This window comes from Haliaeetus leucocephalus, unplaced genomic scaffold, assembly GCF_000737465.1.
Source record: "Haliaeetus leucocephalus isolate CR32 unplaced genomic scaffold, Haliaeetus_leucocephalus-4.0 Scaffold536, whole genome shotgun sequence".
NCBI classification, from domain to species: Eukaryota; Metazoa; Chordata; class Aves; order Accipitriformes; family Accipitridae; genus Haliaeetus; species Haliaeetus leucocephalus.
In genome coordinates, this window is record NW_010972972.1 from 49,697 (window position 1) to 71,390 (window position 21,694).

At 39.9% G+C, this 21,694-nt stretch overlaps 1 protein-coding gene across 1 annotated transcript in view; it reads right to left on the reverse strand.

Moving 5' to 3' along the window:
• Positions 1–7,518, reverse strand: part of PRCP (prolylcarboxypeptidase (angiotensinase C)) — a 15,933-nt gene extending 8,415 nt beyond the window's left edge. Inside the window, exons 1-7 of the mRNA XM_010576742.1 lie at positions 7,432–7,518; positions 5,846–5,986; positions 4,607–4,708; positions 4,096–4,277; positions 3,205–3,362; positions 1,698–1,870; positions 1,015–1,179 (exon numbers count right to left, since the gene is read on the reverse strand). Coding sequence (XP_010575044.1) covers positions 1,015–1,179; positions 1,698–1,870; positions 3,205–3,362; positions 4,096–4,277; positions 4,607–4,708; positions 5,846–5,986; positions 7,432–7,518 — 1,008 coding nt within the window. The remainder of the gene's footprint in view (positions 1–1,014; positions 1,180–1,697; positions 1,871–3,204; positions 3,363–4,095; positions 4,278–4,606; positions 4,709–5,845; positions 5,987–7,431) is intronic.
• Positions 7,519–21,694: the final 14,176 nt, after the last annotated feature.

The following is a 21,694-nucleotide window of genomic DNA, read 5'->3' on the forward strand; positions in this document are numbered from 1 at the left end:
AGATGATCTGCTCCATAACCTTCCCCAGCACTGAGGTCAGACTGACAGGCCTGCAGTTCCCCAGATCCTCTTTATCACTCTTCTTGTAGATACTAAGCAAAAATTTCATCTTTCACACAATGAATTCTCTGACACCTTAGTGATACTAGCTAAAAAAAGAAATACAAATTATACCCTGGAAGCAACATAACCCCCACAGCAGCAATTAATCTAACTCACAGTCTGTTCCTACTTGCTCCCTTTCCCACATGCTTTCGGAAGCAGGCAAGAAACAAAATGCAGAGTGGATGTGTTGTTTTGATGAGCACAGCTGCCATATTCTTTGTTACCCACATGGTGTTTCCCCCCTTTCTCACAGGACAACATATAAAGCCTGCACATCTCCTGGAGCTGTGCAGAACAAATACATAGGAGACAGTAGCCAAGAGCAGGTCACAACCTGAACATCAAATTCTTACGACCTTGCTTCTGGAAGAAGCTGCCCTGCTCCTCAGTCAAGAGACTGTATATAAGAGTGTTGCATGTGCTTAGTAAATGGGATAGGCAGAGCAGAATCCCCTGGACCTCTTACCAGGGGGATCTCTTTTTGTTACCTACTTGATGGGGAAGGTTGTGTCTCAGTGAGCTACAGGATAAACAGCTTTAGTTGAAAGCTATCAGTATCAACATATCCTGACATATTTGCATGCACAAATTGGGGTGGACAGCTGTGATGGGGGGATTACAAAACCAAGATGCTGCTGCTGTACATCATTTTCCAGTCAATATAAAGAGCTGAAACTCAACAATTAGCTAGATAATGAAGACACAACCTAAACCTCCTGGGAAAGCTGCTTCTCTTCTCTGCCTTGCCCTCCCCCATACAATCATACTTGCTTCATGATTACATTTGTCATCAGTACATCAATTACATCTGGCACAATATATTGACAGCTAAATGACTTGGTAATTCGCCATCAGCTCTAGCTCAAAAAACCTCACTGAGTTGCAATTTAGAAAGGATAGAGCGCATACCTGATAGTACCAACCCAACTGGCCCAGATTCTTTGTTGCAGTCTCAGACATGTCTAAGCATGAGGCTTCTCCTGAATAATTGTAGTATAAATTTACCGCCTGGAACACATTCTGCAGCAACAATTTGTCAGAGAGACTGGGATCCTTCAAGAACTTGCAGACTTCCTGCAACAAAGAGAGAAGAGGGGGTCTAAATCTGCAAGAAATAAAGATTAACACATGATACCTGATGGTTCTGCTTTGAGAAGTGACCCTGCAAGGAATACATTTGTGGGGATCCACATTTCCTCTCTCACTAATTCTCCCACATCAAAAAGGACATAGGCTCAAAATTTTCTCTTTAATTGCAAGCTCTTGCAGCTAAGCCTGGCATCAGAAGGTCTAATTGCATGTGCTTTTTGTGCAGCATTTCTGTTCCTCAAGAACAACTCTGCAGGATAGCGGAAGCTTTTCAGTCATCCCTGGCACTCTTCTTCTGGGCTCTTGATGCAACCTATTAGCCATACAAGTGGCAGTTAGTCAACAAACCAGTTGATGCACAAGAAGATACTGCCCTGGTTCTCTTTTTTCAGCCATATTGGTTCTATCGAGTCAAAAACAAAGGAAAAGGTGCAGGCTAGGAGAAAAGGAGAGAATTAGTTAAACCAAATGGTCAATTCTAAAAGACAGTGTTTCTCAATTACCTGTATAGGCCAAGCTGGCAAAGGCTGCAAGAAGTCAGCTTTATAGGGATAGTTCACCATAGCCAAGTTTACCCATGTTTCACTCAGCCAATTTTTCAATAGAGCAGCATCCTGAAGATTTTTTAATGGGCTGCACAAATGAAATGTGCTGGAAAGCCACTGTAAACCTGCATCTTCAATAAAAAAAAATTTAAATATTTAATGTATTGTACCATTAACACATAGGTCAGTTGTGCTGCTAAAAAATATTTTCACTTAGTATAAATAATCTGGTGAAATTATTCCACATACGTACAAGCACAGCAGATCAAATTTTAGTCAGCACCTCTAAGTGAAGGGAAATACAATCTGCATACTTCAGCGTATGGGTATATCACAGCTAAGATAATGTTACCTAAAAACCCAAAGATTTACAAGATATTTGGCATTTTTTTGCTAGGAGGTAACATCAGGGCACACTTCTTCCAACGAAAGGAAAACTTCAAACCAGCTAGCACACAGTGCAAGGACTATTAATCGATAGATCTCCTGGGACTCTCCTGGCCTTCCCTTTCATTATTTGATCTGGTCTAGAAACTCATCCAATTCAGCTTCCTTGATTTTAATTAGCTAACTCATCATACCAGGCTTTCTCTTTAGGACACAGAACTGAAGTAGCAAGATTTATTTTTTTTTTAAATTGCATTCCTTTGCTCTACAGCAACCTCATCTGATATGGAATTATATAATCATTTAGGTTGGAAAAGACCTTTAAGATCAGAGTCCAACCATAAACCTAACACTGCCACAGCCAGCACTAAACCATGTCCCTAAGCACCACATCTACGTGTCTTTTAAGTATCTCCAGGGATCGTGACTCAACCATTTCCCTAGGCAGCCTGTTCCAGTGCCTGACAACCCTTTTGGTGAAGAAATTTTTCCTAATATCCAATCTGAACCTCCTCTGGCACAACTTGAGGCCATTTCCTCTCATCCTATCACTTGTTACCTGGGAAAAGAAACTGACATCCCCTTGCTACAACCTCCTTTCAGGTAGTTGTAGAATCATAGAATCATTTAGGCTGGAAAAAACCCTTAAGATCATTGAGTCCAGCTGAGCCCCTAGCACTGAATTTGTAAGGATTGCAGTGATTTTCTATACCCAATTGCCTCAGTTGGTATTTAAACTATTCTTTTTAACAGTAACAGCTATCTAGCCTACTTTGTCAGAAAGGAATACAAGCCTTGAGGTTCTGATCTGGAGTCAGCTCCTATCTGACCTTAGGGGTGTTTGGACCTGGATTCTGAATCACACCAGGCCTGAATGAGCTTGTGATCCAACAAAACAGACATTTTTAAAAAAATAACGCTAAGCTCATTTGGCAGTTTCCAGTACTAAGAGTATAGTTTCAAAACCACCAATACATATACAGGTGAAAGCCATAACACAAGCTTGCTGATTTTATGAAGTCGTAACACAATCCTGAACATCACCACCCTTTGAAAAAAGGTATTGGTGAGGTCTTACCTGTTGAGGAAAGGTGGTTAATGGCATTCCAGGAATTCCGGATGCTTTCTGAGCAGCCTGTCCCACTCTTTTTGAAATCATTGGTCACTATGCTGAAATAAGTGCCACACGGAACCAAATCACCAAACTGCCAGATTGGGGCAGAGGCTGCCAGAGCTCTGCAAATGGACAGAAAAACATCCTGAACCCCTGCAAAGTGAAATTCCATCCTCTGGTCAATACCCTCCCCACAGTCACTATCTAAGTAGCATTTATAATTCAGCTTGGATACTGAGCCCTAGGCGAACTTACCATGATGTTGCAAAACTATTCTATAGGTCTGCATGCAAAGGCTGTTGAAGGTTTTAAGTCTTAGACACTAGTACAAAGATATCAGTAAATACATAAAGTTGAAATTCAAACTTGCTTACTTTATTGTTTTCATTCTCATCTAGCAACTATGTCTTTCTCACTAGGCATTATGAAAACTCAACTGAGGAGAGCCCCTGCCCACAAAAATCTACTCTCTAGCAGACAAAGGTAGGGGAATTACTATTCTTGTTTCCCAGAGAAGAACTAAGGCACTGAAGAGATTAAAGACCTGCCTCAAGCCACCAGTAAGTCTGGTGACCTTAAAAAAAAATTAGGTGCAAAGTCAGTGTTCATAATAATTGTTTTTACAAAACCAACAGATAGGTCTGAAAATACACACCATCCAGTACCTGCTGACCTACAGTTGTCTTTATTAGGCAAAGAGTGCCTCTTCCCAAATTAAAGGTAACTTTATTCTTCCTCCCAATAGTGAAAAATTCAAGCTACCTTGAATTATGGTACTTCTCCTAGTGCCGTAATATTTATAGCACAGAAGTAACAAATGTCTGCTCTGTGTTTGAGCAGGATGAGTACACTCACCCAACTACCACATGGGGGTACTTCATCCTAAACCAGGCTGCAAGCATTCCTCCATAAGATCCTCCTATAGCTATGACAGGACTGTAACGGGCTCCTGCAATGGTCGTTTTTAAGTACTCAATTAGTACTGCAAAGTCTGCCAGAGCTTGTTCTGATGTCAGGTAATTCAGATGCTTGGAATCCTGAGACAAAGAAAGCAGGTTATAATACATATATAGCACAGGAGTGACTTCCAGCAGCAGTCTTTCTATCCCACACAGCAGCTGTAGAGTTCTAAACATGTGCCTGATAACAAATGAAATATTCTTTGCAGGTGTGCCTTGAAGTGCTGGAAAAATTTCAGAATTTTTTTTTTATCCTAGAATTGATAGTTACAAAAATAGGATAGTTGTGTACTTCTAGCACATTTAAATCTTACTCAGGCTAACAATCATTGCACTGGCAAGAATTACAATAGGCAGAATTATGTTTGCATAGAACACATTTAAGGAAGACAAAAGACGACACTTACGCTGAAAGACTCATTCCCAAAGGGCAAAGATTCTCCATAATATCTATGTTCAGCAAACACTAGCATGGCATTAAGTTCTTCAGCCACATCCCACATAAAACCCTGGTTGGAGGAAAACAGACACTTAAATAAGTTGAATCAATTATTTTCAAAGTCTCTACTTCCAGTCTAGTGTATTCCAACTCTTATTCTTTGATTAGAACGATATCACTATCAAAATACAACTAGAAAGACAGAGTACATTTTAGTTTTAAAGTATCACTGAAGCAAGAAAGACACACAAAACAGATATCCACCCAGAGACAGGGACACGTACAAAGAAAATATGTATATTTAAATGCTGCAAAATATTAAGCAGTATTGTTTTGTGAATAGACACAGGCAATCCTGCCAGAACTCCTACAGCATAAGATTAATCCACAGGAAATGAAAAAAGCTACAGGAGAAAAGCATGCATTTGAGTTAGGACTACATTACAGAAAACAAAAAAATTGTTTGGCTATAAGCAATAATCTAGAGCATTGCAATACACTTATTTCCAACTAATAAATAACTACTACTTGTTATTACTTATTGACAGCAGCTTGTTACCACCAGTTATGGAAACAAGCAGACAGAGATCGCCTGCTGACCGAACAAAGTGTGTAGGCAGTCCTTGGTTGCTTTGAGCTGAGCACATGCCACCTCCTGTTGTGTTACTGGACTTTGTATTGAAGTGGCTGAAAAATACCCACACTCCATTCTACATTTGTATCAGTCAGGGAAGTAAAAATTTCCACAGGTCTTGTCATAGAACAAGAATAATCTATCTTTGATTTCCAGCCCCCTTCATTTCACTTCACATTTTTCTTATAGAGAAAAAACAACTATCAAAACCTCCCATTTTACTTGGGGAACCTAAAATACAAGGATAGATGTAATTTGCTCCAAAATTTTGCATTCTTAGCTTGAGGCACCTTACAGTGTTTATTCTAGAAATTTTCTTCACTACTGCAGGAAGTTAATGTAAGTGCATCGCTTTGATTTCTATGGGCTTCAAATAGGACCCTGAACCCCCTAAAACTTTTTCTGTACTTTTGTTCAGCTTCCTCCTCTCCTGTAACAACCATAACAACCATTACAAACTTCTCTTTAAACGATAGATTCTGACACTGTCTCTTTGTTCTTCCTTATTTTTTCAGTATGCCACTACTGGAAAGAAGGACTAATTTAAGAATCAAGAATCTCTTTTCTAAATACCGTATTGTTGCAGAACCATGTGATGTCTCCTTCATTGCCTGTATAAAATAGTATTGGTCCATTGTCTTTCTTCCAGTGCTGATCTGCTACTAGATACCGTTGCTGGAATGTAAGATTTTCATCAAATCCAAAGTGATCAATCTGTAAGAACAAGGAACAACAACATGTTCAGAAAGCTAAAGTTGATCCCAGAGTCCACTGGAAGTGTTGACAATTACTCTGCAGACGAAAAATAAAGAACAGCAGAAAAGTTTTACTAAGATAAAAAAAATGACATTGAATTAATTTATATTCCTAATACATCAAAATTCTCCTGCTTTAGGATGGAAACCAGCCAAAATTACAGCTGTATACACTGAAGGAGAAAAGTTATTGTCAGCTATAAAAAAATCCATGCCCTTTTTATAGCATCATACTTAACATGAGAGATTCTAAATATATTTAGGTAATCGGACAAATCTGCTGAGGGATCAATTAAGTATCTGATGTAATAAAACTGTATCAACAAGTAAAAAGAGTCACTGTCCTGCAGTGTTTTGAGTCTTAGGAAAATTCCTTACTAGCCTTATTTATTTAAAAAAACCAAACAAACAAACAACAAAAAAATATACCCAACCCCTCTTCCTTTTCTCCTCCTTTCAGCATAAGATTGAAATTTAAACAGATTCTTGTTAGAAAGTGTTGGGTTTTTTTTTTAATTCTTAGAAAATACTAATTCCTTGTAGTAGTTGTACTATTGACAGATTTTTCAAAGTTTTATGGAATGCTTCTTCTCTCCTTGCAATTTTCACTAATTCACATACCCTCCCCAATTCTTTCCACTGCCCTACAAATATTGGAAGTCTATACATACCACTTAAACCAAACCCCACAGTGTTAGCTTCATTCCCTCATTAGAAATTTAAGTTCAATTCCTAAAGTCAGTTTTTCAGCTTTTATTCACACTGCTTTGTATGCACTATCCTCCTTGACCCATCCTTCCCCAAGCAATCATCCATACTGGAAAGTTTATCAATTGCTTTTACAAAGTAATTCCCTGCATAGACAATCTTATTCTGGAATACCCACATAGGCTTCTACTATAAAAAAAATAAAAACCAAAACAAAACACACAACTACTCCAGAAGAGCTATGCCGCTTAATTACCATGTAGTCACAAATCATCACTACTTTTATTCAACAGTTGAAGAGAACTTGTAGCTTCCCAATTTGGACTTGCATCAGCATAAAGCATCATCTTCTCCCTTCATAGTTTCTTGCTGGCGGTAACAGCCTGACATCTGCTGGCTTGAACATCTCTGCTCACCCATCTGTCTTTACACTGACAACTCTGCCAAATCTCTCAGATGCTCCAGGAACCAACCTTTCACATTTCCTACTTTGAGAATATCTGCAAGTTAATGTTAAAAAGCAGCAAACTACACACAAATGCAAGCACTCGCTGCTAACTTAGTGACCTAACTGCTACGCAGATTCCTCCAGGCAGCTCAGGAAAGCCTAACTCTTGACCTGCAGGATCCAGCTACTCCGCACCATGTACTTATATTTGCTTTGGGTCAAACAGAGTGCAGGAACTTAAGACATACAATCTGCTGCAAAGTGTCTTTCCCAAACTCTCCCAAAGCTTTCTCACTGCTGGACTGAAGTGAGAGGACAGTTGTGTTGCAGCTCATGGCTAGCAGAACAGCAGGAGCAGCTGAAGGTCTTTGCATGGTCTTGACAGACATGAGAGAATGTCTTCGCCCTGAATAAGTTAACTTCAGTGACTACGTCCAGACCCAAATAAGACTAATTTATGCATGTTCTACAGTTTTGCTCAGTGGGACCATTTACTACTTACTCATATGTACGTGGTGATGTTATCATGCGCACATTTAAGGACTCTCACTGAATTCAAGTGCTGACAACATATGCTGGGCTTATTTTACACTGACAACTCACCTGCTCCTTTCTCATTCGCAGTTATTAATTTTAGTTTCACTTTCTACATCAAGCATAATCAAGACTGATTAGATGTAGTGATTAGATATAGAAAGGCAGAGCAAGGTCAGCAACTGAAAAAGTCTTTGGTCATAAGTCCTTGGGACAGTTAAAGAAAAGGGTTAGATAAGGCACTTCTAATAAAAATCACAGTATAGTCAGACTATACTATAGTCTAGTCTAGTCTAGTCAGACTATACTATAGTCTAGTCTTTCTCCAACACTATTAGAAAGTACAACTAATACATCTTTTGTTTCAGGTCTGTTTGTAAAGGGCAGAAGTATCTTTTTCTATTTAACTTTTCTGGTTAGGCTGCTAGCCACAGATAGGAAAAAATAAGCTCCTATGTCCTGTCTGCCTTTTATGGAATCATCTATAATTAAACATTTAGCTTTAAAACTTGATTCCACATCCTTCCTGCCTGAAGCCATTGCACCAACTACAAAACTACACCACAAAAAGTATTCAACTTTCCTGAACTACAAAGATATGTACCAAAATCTCCTCAGTACAAGCAGCTTAATATGCAACAGAAAAAAACATATGGGGGTGGGGGAGTGGGAAGAGGGAAAAAAATCAGAATAGTTTAACAGATAAGCATCCTTTTGGCACCAGGCTGAGGTTATTCAATGGGATATTGTGCAGAACAGATTCTAAAGCCCATCTTACTGTTCCTATCCCACAGGAGCCGGAAAATTAGAATAGTAATACTCCAATATGAATATATTTTCCTGAATGATGGCTAGTTTTCTTTAGAGATATGATTTACTATGGTTTCCTTGTGATGTGACCTGTCAGTCCACTCCCACAAAACAAACATCAAAATCCCAGTGCTCTAGTGAGTCTGCCTCTCAATACCAAGAGGAAGAAAAGTACAGGAATTTAAGTTTTCTTTTGCCAGTTTTAGTAACCACATTGATCAAAGTGTCACAATTCTCTATCTTGACTCTGGGCCACGCTGTAGACTCACTCACTGCCATCAGTCACATTCTTTCCCACTCCTCCCTCAGTCTGTAAAGTTTTGATAGCCTCACGGCAGCTAAGCTGCCTCTATTTGTAACACATCAAACCATGGACACATGTAAGATCCCAGGCAGCACACACTCAAGTCCAGACCTCTCCAGAAAAAAAATCCGAAGTACCTATTACTCAACTGAAGAGCAGGAACAGCTTGACTGCTAGATGACAGGGCTTCATACCTTGTAGTAACTTGTGTCTTACCCTTGAAAAGACATGACTTAAACCCCAAACCCTAACATTTGTAACAGAGACAAAGAAAGAGAGAAAGATGTTACAGCTGCTGGTTATTGCCAAAAAATTCTGAATCCAGAACATCAAAACACAGCTGGGAGGTGTCCCAAAGAATATCTCCTTACAAGAGTAAAAACTGTTTGAAAATTTAGTAAGTCAGAGGGAAGAAGCACAAGAATCAATACAGAATTGTGAAGTGAAAGGTTTGGACACCAAGGGAACGCTGTAGTTCAAGAACAGCAGATGGAGCTGTCGTGTAGCCAAACTAGGCTGCAGGAACATGCAGGGCTGCGCATGGGAGCTGCTGGTTCTCATTCAAGTGCTTGCTTTCACTATCCTCTATAGAACAGGTATGCAAACAAGTAATTAACCCCACAAACTGTATGAAGTATACTTTACAAGGCAAATCACCCAGATTTTTTTTTGCTTTTTTTTCTTAAGTCAGATCTCATTAAAAAGTTGAACCATAAAATTTCTTTTCTGCACTTATGCAAAAGGAGTAAGACAAAAGCAATGACTTTTGCAACCAGACTTAAATAGAATAGACCACAACAGCAAAAAGAAAAAAGCAGTTTAGTACACACTTACAGTACCTTAACTGTTGGTTAGAAGTTATACTAGCATATATGAAGTTTTTCTACTTAAAATTTTCATAAATACAATTATTGCCAGGATGTCAGCAGGTCCTGAGCAACCTAATACAATTTTGAAATTGGCTCTGCTTTGAGTGGAGGTTAGACCAGATGACACGCAGAGTTCTCTTCCAAAACTAAACTATTCTAGGATTAATCCAAACCAGTTACACAGCCTAAAGTTTTAATCTTCTGTAAACAGGACTACCTAGCAAGTTTGGTTAGAAGTAAGAATACAATCAGCAGCAGCATACAACAGCAATGTTTTCAAGTGGAGCTATGATGTACATAAAACACTGACACAGAAACAATCATTCTGATATTAATAAAAGGAAGGATAAAAATAGAAAAAGGAGTACTGATAGTAAGTTATGAGTAAGTTTAAGGGAAACTTTTGTCAGTTGAGGTAGGCAGGATAGGAATACTTTGAAGAGCTACAGCTGCGAGGCAAAGAAAGCGAGCAACAAAATTTCAGTTCCATGTACAAAAATCTTCACAAACCTTAATCAAAAAAATGAATCATCTTGTATTTTCCTGCACTTTTGAGTCCAAAGACTCATGAAGCATTTGGGCAAAATACAAACGTAGACACAACAGATTGCTTGAGAGGCAGCCAGCTCCAGATGGAAGACTGCAGCCACTACCCAAAGCACAGCTTCTGAGAACTGCACTCACTGAGTTTGATTAAAAATGGCAGTAGGCAGTACGAGACATTGTGCCCAAGAGGCTGATGAGAGCTCCAGGCTGAAGGCTCTAGTCAGCAGCTTTGATCCTTTAGCTCAGAGAAAGTTTCTACAGTGAATTGCAACTCATGGCTCAGGACAAGGAGAACGAACTCACATTGGAAGGAAGGGCCAAAATGCACCTTGCTGCCTTCAGCTTGAAATACATGGCACATTTCTTTGACTTTACCTTATATGTACACATGTATCACATGCTTTTGTCAATCTCTCAAAGATGACTTATCTCAGGGTGGCTTTTTTTTTTTTTAAATGTGCTTTTTTTGTGGTTTTGGAAGTCCATTTAAAGTAAAACAAGCTACTCTGCCACAGATCTCCCCTGGGGAGGAGGAAAAAAGCACAACAGATGTTAGTTATTGTACAGATGTTAGTCTGCTTAATATACTCCTGGAAGCATTCAGGAACTATGGCAATGAGTGAAGTACAAAGGCAAAACAGGACACATGGGCTAAAACCCACTTCCTTCTCAGCAGCACCTTAAGGTCATTAGTGATTACAGAGACAGGACAGCAAACCCAACCCTTTATCAAAGAGAGACTGTAATTCACAGGGTAGTTTCTAACCAAAAGCATTTAATGTCATTCGAGGTGGTAAATCAGCACCTGATGGTTTTATGCTTTTGAGTTTGACAAGATTGTGAGTTTCTGAAAGCCCTTCTGTCACGCCTTGAATTTCCATCCTCTATGCAATAGCTTTATTTTCCCAAACTTGGATATTCCATGTGAAACCAAGTCAGTTGCTTTACTGGTAAGAAGCCAGGGGATTTCAAGAGTCATGCTCCACCCACCACACATTCATGGGGTTGTTTTGAGTGCTCATCCTGTCTGAATTATTTCCTGAGGACAGGAAGATACAGGATAGTCTGAGGATATCCTCCTGTGTGAACAGCAGTGTGGGCACTAGCCTCTTTGGGATTTCACTGATGTGTTTCTATTCCTGGTTTTACTCCTGACAGGCTGTGGGACTCCAGCCTGGTTAGCTGGTCCTATTAGTTTTGTTTCCTCTTATAATCTTTGCTTCCTCCATTTAAGTTGGAAGTTCGTGAGGGCAGGGACTGCCTTGTCATCTTTGCACAGCATTGTATTCAAGTGAGGCCCAAATTTTGTTACAAGTACTACTACATTTAATTAAATATTCAAGCTCATAAAAACCATTGCAGCAGTAGAGTACCACTAAAAAAATACAAACTCACACAGTTTATGGCATGGCAGGGGAGACACAGAACCAGAAATGAAAGCTAAAAAATAAATTTTTAAAAAAGTCTCCCTCCCTGACACTGTTCTTGTTGCTCCGTTTCCTCCTATCGCATATTTACGTGCATCATAGTGTGCCACAACTGAGGCTTCATCTCACCGACAGCTGGTAAGATTCTCTGTCCCTGCTCATTTAGTGCAGAAGGAAAGAAAGAAAAGAAAAAAAAACAAACAAGAAAATCAAGGTTAGCTTTATTTTTCCATTTTAAATGCAAGGAATGAGGTGTTTCCTTGCTTTCTAGGCTGATACTTGTGCAAGGGACAGCAGACACTGAGGATTAGCACCAGTCTGTTGAAATGCATGATCATTTAATGCTCTGTGGAAGAGCAGGAAGATCTAGACTGCACCTTCTTGCATCAGGCTGTGTAACCCACTAACTTCAAAGTCCTACACATAAATAATGTAAGAAAATTGGAAGAGATGGACTCTGTCATTGTAATCTTCCACACTCCCCATAATTCAGAGGTTTTGTTCACCAGATTTAATTTTATTTCTTTAATCTGTCACATTTATCAAAACATAGACATAACAATATGCATGTTTTTTGCCTACTAATTAATTCCAACTTCTGTTCTACTCATGATGGTCTAAAGCAACTGTTACCAGTTTTTCCTTGGTTAGAATTGGCTTTCAGCCAAACATGCTCACCAAAACAAATGCAGGCTTAAGATCCTTGTAGTGGAAGGATCTCTTCCATTGCAACTATGACCTTGTGAACACAGCCTTTGACTAGAATCATGCTTTCTTTATTTTACTGAAGCTTCTTTTCCGCAGAAACCATGTCACCTGCTCTTGGGAGGCTGCAACTGTTTAAGGAAGTCTGCTTTTAGCACTCATTTATCACTTCAGTGATTAAAAAGCACTGACAAGGAAAGCCTCAGACAGGAACTCTACACCAGCCTTGAGTCACACAGTTTGGACATGACACTTAAAAAGATCAAGAACATTTAAACAGCTACAGGATATGCTGTAGGAAAGCATCAGGCTACTCAGGTCAACCCTTGTTAGAAACAAACAGTTCCCAAACAGTATATGATGAAATGTTATTTTTATATTGGAAACTTCAGCAGTTAACAAGAACACAAACAAATTGGTGTCAACTTCCACATACCATTAGTCATTTTGTGCTGCAATCGAAACTCCAGATTCTGTTTACCATGTAAAAATGAAGTCCATAAACACAGTTAGGCTTTAATTACTTAGGTCTAAAATCCTCCAGCAGTCACAGTGAAGATGCAATTCCTTGTTAAAATTCCTCCAGTTGGAAGGACAGTCTGAGAGGTCCCACAGTCCTCCCAACATTTTCTACCCCCGACTTGAGGGTCACAAAGCTCCAGCACAAGGGAGAGAATGGGTGACCAAGGCAGGAGATGGCAGGAATTGCTTCGATCAGTTTTACTGCTGATGCTCCTCAACCATGCTCTCCATTCCCCTGCCACTCCATTCTTCTCCAAGCAATGGATAGGCTTGTGCTGCTGAGAATCAGTCAGCTACGTAAATTTATAACAAACTACTATGGCAATAAACACACCAAATGTTCACATCATTGATGCTTCCATTCAAGGCATTATTATCCTGGTGAAATTCTTCCACAGGACAAGGGGTGGGGCAAGGCACGGGGAACAACAGGTCAGAGCTATATTTCAAAGTGCATTATTTCATAAGGCTGAAATAAGCACAAAGAAGGTGTACTACACCAGCAAAAACAAAGTTACCTTTGGGAAAGGTCTCTCAGACCCTTAACAGGCAAAGGCCTGTAATTTTTTCCATTTGCCTTTCAGATTGAATTACAAATCCATCACATTTGGAGGATTAACTTCAGAGGAGAGAAAAAAAAAAAATCAGACATGAACCTTCAATATGTCACAGATTAAGTAGTATAAAAACATTACAGTTTCACTGAGAATGTCCTGAAGTTTTGAGTAGGACTAATTGTTCAAACAAAAGACTTCAGAAAAGTTTGATCTTCTCTGATCAAAACGGTTTTTACTTGAAAGGCTTCCTCAGTCTTTTTTTTTTTTTTAAACAAAGACATGGGGAAGAAAAGCATTTCAGATTCAAGACAATATTTTGATTTAGTCAAATTAAATATTTAGAACACCTTTACCCTTCCCCAAAAAGGGTTAGAACTTTCTACTTTGCCAAATATTTTTAAAGGTTCAACTCAAGTTGCAGTTGTTTTACTTCCCAGATTTTCAGAGCTACAAACAAATTTGCTCTGTTCTATCGTTCTCCCAGCCTTAGTTCAACCATTATTATTTGTATTTTATTTTCTACAGCTAATCCCACACAAGACAGAGGATCCAAGGAATAAGAGACAGATGTAGTGAAAGCAAACAGGAAAACTGTCCTGTCATCCACCTGGATATTCTTCTGATTAGACGAAGCACAGGCAAAATGGCAAAAGCTCAGTCCAGGGATGGCAGTTTATTTGTATTAAAAGGCACTGAATAACTACATACAGTCCAGTGCTGGGGATTTTATACATGCCACTGTGGATCACTTATTAAACAGCCAATTCAGATGAGAGGGAGGTAGGGAAGAAAAATTTCAGAAAACAAAGCATCAAAGCAGCCATTAGTCATACAGCCCTTATACAATAGCAAAAATACCACAGAGCAACTGCTACTTTGGCAAGTTTGCAACAAACGCATCTGAACACTGAAGAACTGTCTGCTTGCAAGCCTCTGAGACATTGGTAGACTGGATGACAGGGAGAGCAGCAGCATTCAGGGAAATAACATCCATGGCTCCCTGCAGGTGAAAAAGTTTTTTGACAGATTGCTCTACAACAGAAACATCCAGGTCTTGTCACAGCCATTACAAAAGTTCTACAGTGGCTGAAAAGCTCTAGTAAACATATGGATAAACAGTGGGTCTTTATACCAGCACAGTTAGCACCCACAATTGAGCTGGACTACAGATGCTTTTCTTCTCATAGCAAAGCAACAGTTTTCTCACCTAAATAGAGGCACTCAGATTTTTATTCAAAAAGATTTTTCTTTTTCTATTTTCCTTTTTCCACTTAAAAATAGGCAAGAACATTTTCTGATAAACTACCCCATTCAGAACAGACTCTGAACAACTCCACAGACATTGCTAAAAGCCATTTGCCATCATCTTGTAGGACAGGAGCTCCTGCTTAGGAGTTGAGGGAACTCTACATTCCCCCCCTGGTAGCGGTGACTTGTAGGACTGCAAACTGTACACTTGTAGTTGGCCAGCGATTTATCACTGTATAGGAAACACTACAGAAAAGCCAGCATTTCCAGAGCAGCATGTGGTTCTGAACAGCTTTTGTGGAAGACTCCCGTTTTCAGGGAGTCACGCAGTAGGGCAAAGCAAGCTGCTGCTTTGAGGCATAAATCAAATGTTTTGTTAATGCTAGTTTTGCTTTCACCCACTTCCTCTAGTTCAGTCTGGCCTTAGTCCAAGCCCTGCTGAAGTCAAAGGGTCTGATGCCCATCACTTTCTGTTCCTGTTGTCTTGAAAGGAAGTTCCTGCATGTAAACTACCATCTCAGCCTACCTCTGACTTGTTTTTTCATGCTAAGTCCCTTGGTGGATTCTTTTTAGAAAAGTTTTTTTGCCTCACAATGCAAGAAAACTTACTCCCTTTCAACGCAGAATAAATTAACTAGGAATGAAAGGAGATGCACCAAGTGTGTCCGCATCAGCAGTCAGAGGGAGAAGCTAGCACACAGTATCATAGCTCTCTGCATACTCACATTCCATGCAGGCAGGCCTTTCAGTGAAGCCTCTTCTCTTCAGGAAAGAGACACGCTTCTCAGATCTTACTCCACAAAGACCTTTTCCAGATAAATTTTACCGGATCGCTCTCACTTTAAGCCTGACACAAGGGTAAACTTGTACATGAACTTTGTATCTTGGCTGTAGGAGTGAATAATGGAAAAAGCTGTTATGTCAATTTGAAGATAGACTCAACAGCCCAAAACAATCACAAGTTTTGTTCTTTGCTTACTGTACACATTTGGAGAACAGCAACCACACCACAGCAAAACTGACAGTATTAATGCCACTTGGCAGTAGCACTATAACAGCGCTGAGTATCAGGAAATACTCCATGGACAGTAGGGCTGGACTAAAGCATAGAGACAGCAACTAAAAATTGAAAATGAAGAAAATTATCCCCCTACACCGCAGGCAAGGAGGACAGTATCCACTGACTGTGCTTAGAAGAAATGCCATTCCCATTCTTCTACCCATATTTAATTCTCTGAATTCACATGCGTGGAAAACAAAGAAACGAACCATTTTGCAAGTATATGGAAGATGACCAAGTACAGCCTGGTTTTCCCCATTAAATTTCTTACAAGTTTCACTGCTTTAAATATAAAATCTAAATATTCCAGAATGTGTGAAATGAAATTAAGGTATTACTTCAGTTTTTGAAGATTTAAAATGAAATAATCAAGTGTGATCTCTAGTCTCTCACCAATTTGGCATAATGTTACAGATTATCTGCACAGTCTGCAACTTCTTATGCTGTTGGCTGGTCTTGATCTCCTCAAAGTCAGATGAACAATTCAATACAGAACACATTAGCATCAAATTCCATTTTGAACTTCATTTTCCTCCCTATCTTCCCACACAGCCCCCCTCCCCCCGCAAACAAATCCAAGATACTCAGATCTAAGACTTCGATTCAACTGCTAGAAGCTCATGGGCAATTGGTACAAGTCAAAATAACTTAAATCCTGTTAACTTCATTGATCTCATTCACATCCAGCTTGTAAACAGCTTGCTACTTCAGCCATATGCAGTTTTGTTTATTGTTGAGTCCTTTGGACTTTCTTTAATCAAGACAGTCTATCAGAAATCCTTCAGTGGCCTATTACAACTTTTAATGATTAAAACTAGTGAGATAAACAATGCTTATTTTCAGAGAGAGTAGTGATCATTGATCCTTTTTGTAGTCTCTAGTATTAACTGCTCACTTGAAGGAAGAGGCTGCAAGGTGTGAGGAAATTAAGTGTTTCCTGCTTAATTTGAGAAGCTGATGTCTGTATTGTGACCCACAGATAAGTAGTGCATAAAAATAAAAATTCACTGACAAGCTTTAGTAAGTACTTCCCTGTTTTCCTGTCCACTGAATAAGAGCTATTGTTTCTGCTTATAGACCTGGTTTATAGCTTACAGCTCCTGTTTTAAATCACACTATGAAGTCAGAGTAAGAGCTGCCAAGTACTCCTGTACTACTTGATGAGTAAAACATATATTCCAAGTAATTCACCTCAGAGACAAGCATCAGCATCACTTCTTCTCTAACCACTGACATAACTTTTAATTGGTACCAAGGGGCTCTGTAAAAAGCACTTTGTTTTTTCCTTCACCGGAAGTTAAAAGTGCTATTGTATTATGGTGCCAGACATGAAAAATAAAGCCATCTTAATTATTCCTGACATCTGCTACTATTCTGGGACACCAACCTGAGTCACAATAAGATACTGAAAAAGCTGCTAACCAGAATTAAAAGCAATAATCTCAATCTGTCATAACTTTACAAGCAAGTTTTAGGCCCATGGTTGAAAACTACTCCATTAACATTAAAAGCACTTAGACATAAAACTGTTGTATATACATTTTTAGTGACACACATTTACATGCAACAGTGAAAACTTCAAATACTGAAAAATGCTGAATTGGATTAAAGATACATTGTTTCATAATTGTAAAATTCTTTCTTGTGAGTGCAACAGATGCAACATTCGCTTAAGAGCAAAACTACACCCTCAGTTTGGATTAATTTGATAAATTAAGACAGCATCGTCATCAAAAAGGTGATCCAACCTCTTCACCACACTTTCCTTTACTCTGTGCATTCATGCAGCGACCTGACTGAAGTCAAGTTGTTTTTTGATGTAGTACTGATTTTCAATTAGAGCAGGAAAATTCTGGGGTTCACTGGCTTTCTCCAAACTGGTCCTTCCTGTAAACAAAGAACCATGTCTGGAAAAAAAAAAATATATATATATCTTCACTTCTCCTATGCAGTCCTTCTCAAATTCTGTTTTCTGGCTTGAAATTTGCATTCTAATTTTCACACTTTCAATCAAGACTTTCATTTTCTATGCCTCAGAATTTCAGTCTGTAACACAAAATAAGGTATTAAAGACACCTGATCTAGCCAGAAAAGATCAAATTGCTTTACTTTTTAAACTTCATTACTTTGAAGCTTCAGCATAGCTTCTTTTTATGTACACACAATATGAAGTGCAGATGTGTTTTAGAGCACAAAGACTTGCATATGAATTTACTAAGCTATGAAATACATAAGTATGAAATCTAGGAATTTATTAAATGCAATCAGAACCCATCTTCTGGAAACAATGACAATTGACATATTAGTTCAAAAGACAATCCAATTGAAAGACCAGGCTCAGTAACTTGCTGAACAAAAGTTAATTTGTACTTGTTACATTGGTTCTTAGACAAATTCCTAGCAGTTCACAAAGCAAGTGATGTGCTTACAAAGTGGGATTGGGGTGAAGGGTCCATCACCACAGTAAGTCTCACACAGCCATCAGTTATCAAATTGAGCGAAGAGATACCACATCCACTCTCTTTTCCAAGAGAGCAGTTTATCACTGAGAAGCCTTCAAATATCAGAAAATTTAAGGCATCATCCTCCCAGCAGTACTGCACTTAAAGCACCACAAGTTCTCAGGCTATGGTTTTTGTAATGTTGGTATATGCATTGAAGATGGGAATGTAGAGGTACAAGACAAGGCTCCCCAATGGTCAGAAAAGCTGCCTGACTCCAGACCCTCCCCACTGTGCTATAAGATTATTTCTACTTCGGCAGAGAGAAGTGGATGGCTCTTGGATGCCTCACCAAGTCCTCCCAACAAATTTGAATTGTGGTCACAGATGCAGCTGCCTACAAAGAAGCCATTCAGTGGTGGTCTTCCTGCAGCTCTATACATCCTCAACATCATTCTCTCTGTAAAGTTTAGTTTTGGATGGATTAATTTAACACACAAATCACAAGCAACCTTTTAGCAAGCAAGCTACTAAAGCAGAAGCAAAAATAGTCTTGCCTACTGAAGTCATGTTAGTACATCAGAAGAGCTGAAAAGGAGACCAACTTCCCTAATATACAATTTGTTGATGTAAAGATGTAGGTGATGGCAGAGTTTGTCCTTCAGGGGCCATCTACTAATCTAGGTCAGCATGAGGTACCTTTATACTGGGGTAATTTCATTCATGCATTGGAGGAGTAGAAGGCTGAAAGGCATCAAGTACTTTTGACAGGGGTGTGGGGGAATCACACTCCCAAGCCAAAATAGTAAGAGTTGTTAAGGACATACACAGGCCAGTATGCAAAAGCTAAGATCCTAGTCACACTGACACAGGCGTTGCTTGACTTATTTCTCAATATTCTAGACTTTAGCCCCTTTATCAGGGATGTCTGATACTTAAAATGGTGAACAGGAGGAAGTTCAGCATAAATCAGTGTTGAGCTGAACTCTGAGCCTGTTATTTCTCCATCTTTATGAAAGCAAACTTAAATATCATAGCTTTCAGTAAAGGCTGACAACAAACCCCCAAGCAACGCTACAGGTCTATAGGCCTTCATGCCAAGACACTCCATTTAGCAGTTGTAATTCCACATGAAAATTCTCAGCTTCTGAAATTCACTCCTCCAGTGTGCAACATTAATCAATTGTTTGCAGTGCCCTAGAGGTATTTTTAAGCAACAGAATTCATGCAAGAAATCTACTTAGACTTTTCAAAGTCTTCTTTTGTGGAAGTATTAAATATTTAAAGACTCTATTCAAAAAGATTTTTTAATATAAATAGGTATAAGAAATGTTTCCTTTGTGATGGCATAGTATTTTGCCATGTTATGAAGCAATTTTTATATTGTATGATTTTATATAATAGTTTCAACTGATCTTGAAAGCCATCAAAGGGAGAAACAAGAACCAAAACAGGAACTTTAGCTAAGAAGAAAGAATCAGCAGCACAGAACAGAAGCAGATGATTCATGCTGTAAGCTACTATAACGTAAATAATTAAGCTTCAACAATCCTGAGATGTGGCAGAGTATCACCACCCCTATTTAATATGTTAATCATGGTATTTATGTTCCACTACAGAGTCATAATGTAATTACAAATTCCCAGACAGCAGCCTCAGTGCACGTTTCATAAGGCCTGAAGAATTTGCCTGTCCATTCTGCACGCTATGCTACTGATAAAAAGCAGTCTTCTGCCCTCACTGTGATTAGACCTCTTATACTAACCCTGTACCTTGTATCTTTCAAGTGCCAGGCAGCAGCACCCAAATTTTTGATGAATACAAAAAAATACATGAATATACACACGTCCCACCACGTTCAACAATACTAGTAAGTCTTTGGACAAGGAAAGCAATGATTTCAAGGGCTATGAATAGGATCTCTCTTTCCCGCAGCAGCCACTCTCAGCCAACATGATTTTGCTTGAAGCATGAGGGGAAGAGAACATGGAAGAGACTGAAGGGAGCAAGATGTGGCATCAACTTTACAACAAGATGTTACTGGGACTCTCCCCTCCTTTCTCTCAACATCTATCTACCTCCCAAAACCCACAGATCTCGGGTACACAGCAACTCTGCCTCTTTGCTGACAATGGGAGGGCACATGAGCTGTCTCTGCTGATAGCAGAGGAAAATAACCAGGTGATATCACAAGCCAGAGAGGGGATGAGGACAGAGGTGTCACAGCATGGTGATAAAGGGTGGTTCAGACCACGGCACAGAATTAGTATCACTGATACTATGATAGCAATGTGTAACAACCGACGTGCCAGAACAATTAGGTGTCACGCTTACAGTTACAACACTACCACAGGATTGATATCCAGGCCAACACTGACCACACATTGCAGAAGGTATCTGCAGTACAAAATAAGCTTCAGGGCTATCAGAGGAGTTAATGGAGGGACCCAAATCTCAAATCACTAAAATCGGAAAATTTGATGTGCCTGCTTTGCTCATTCCGTCCTAAGTTCACCTTCTACAAAGTTGAAACAGTAGATGTTCAATCCACATACCATCCAAGATGGCTGTGAATTAAACAGCTTCTCCTTCCCACCACTCCCTACACAGACCAGGGCATGAAATTCAGATGCAGACTACAAGCCTGATTCTAATCAAACCAAGGGAATACTAGGAAAGTGTCCTCTCCCCTTATTGTGCCTCCCAGTAAGAGGAACCGTTACCTCCCCTGCAAAATTGGGTACAGCACGGGTGAAGAGGCAGATGTTCCCCAACACATACAAAGGAACTGTTGACCGTTTTTGTGAAAACCTATGAACAAATATGGCTCCAAGTTTTCTGCAAGGGGACCACACCAGCACTTGTAGCCAACGTTGGGGAGCCCTCTGTTCTGTCCGCGTGCTATGGATTTTGCCAACAAGTTGCAAAGAGAATTGTTGGAGCAGACAGGAAAACAAAGCTCAGGTTAGTAACAGAAGCCTGTTCCATATTTAAAACAAAGAAAAATCACACGACTGCTATTTGCAAATGTGGTACAACCACGGTCCGTGCCCCCCCCCGCCAACATGCTGTGCAGTATGGTTTGGAATACAGACTTTGGTGGAGGAGACGGCGTACAGACACAACAGAGCAGACTCCCTGTCACTTCAGGCAGCTGGAATATTCAAGACCTGGAACATTTTACCAAAGGAACTAAACACTGCAGCCTCCAGAAATCCGAAAAAAAGTAGTACTGCCCACCCTGCGCCTCAGCGAGACGCAGGGTAGAAGAAAATGCCCCCCCCCCCCCCCGCCCCGAAACCTCCCTGCCCGAGCCGCCCTCGGACCACCGGTTCCTCAGAGCAGCCCCGCTCGGCCGGGCTAAGCCCAAACCCCTCAGAGACGGCCACCGCCACCACCGGCCTCCCCGCCCGGATTTCCCCTCACCGCCGGCCCGGCTCCGCTGAGGAGAACCCGGCGGGGAAGGGCGACCGCCCGCCTCTCCGTGA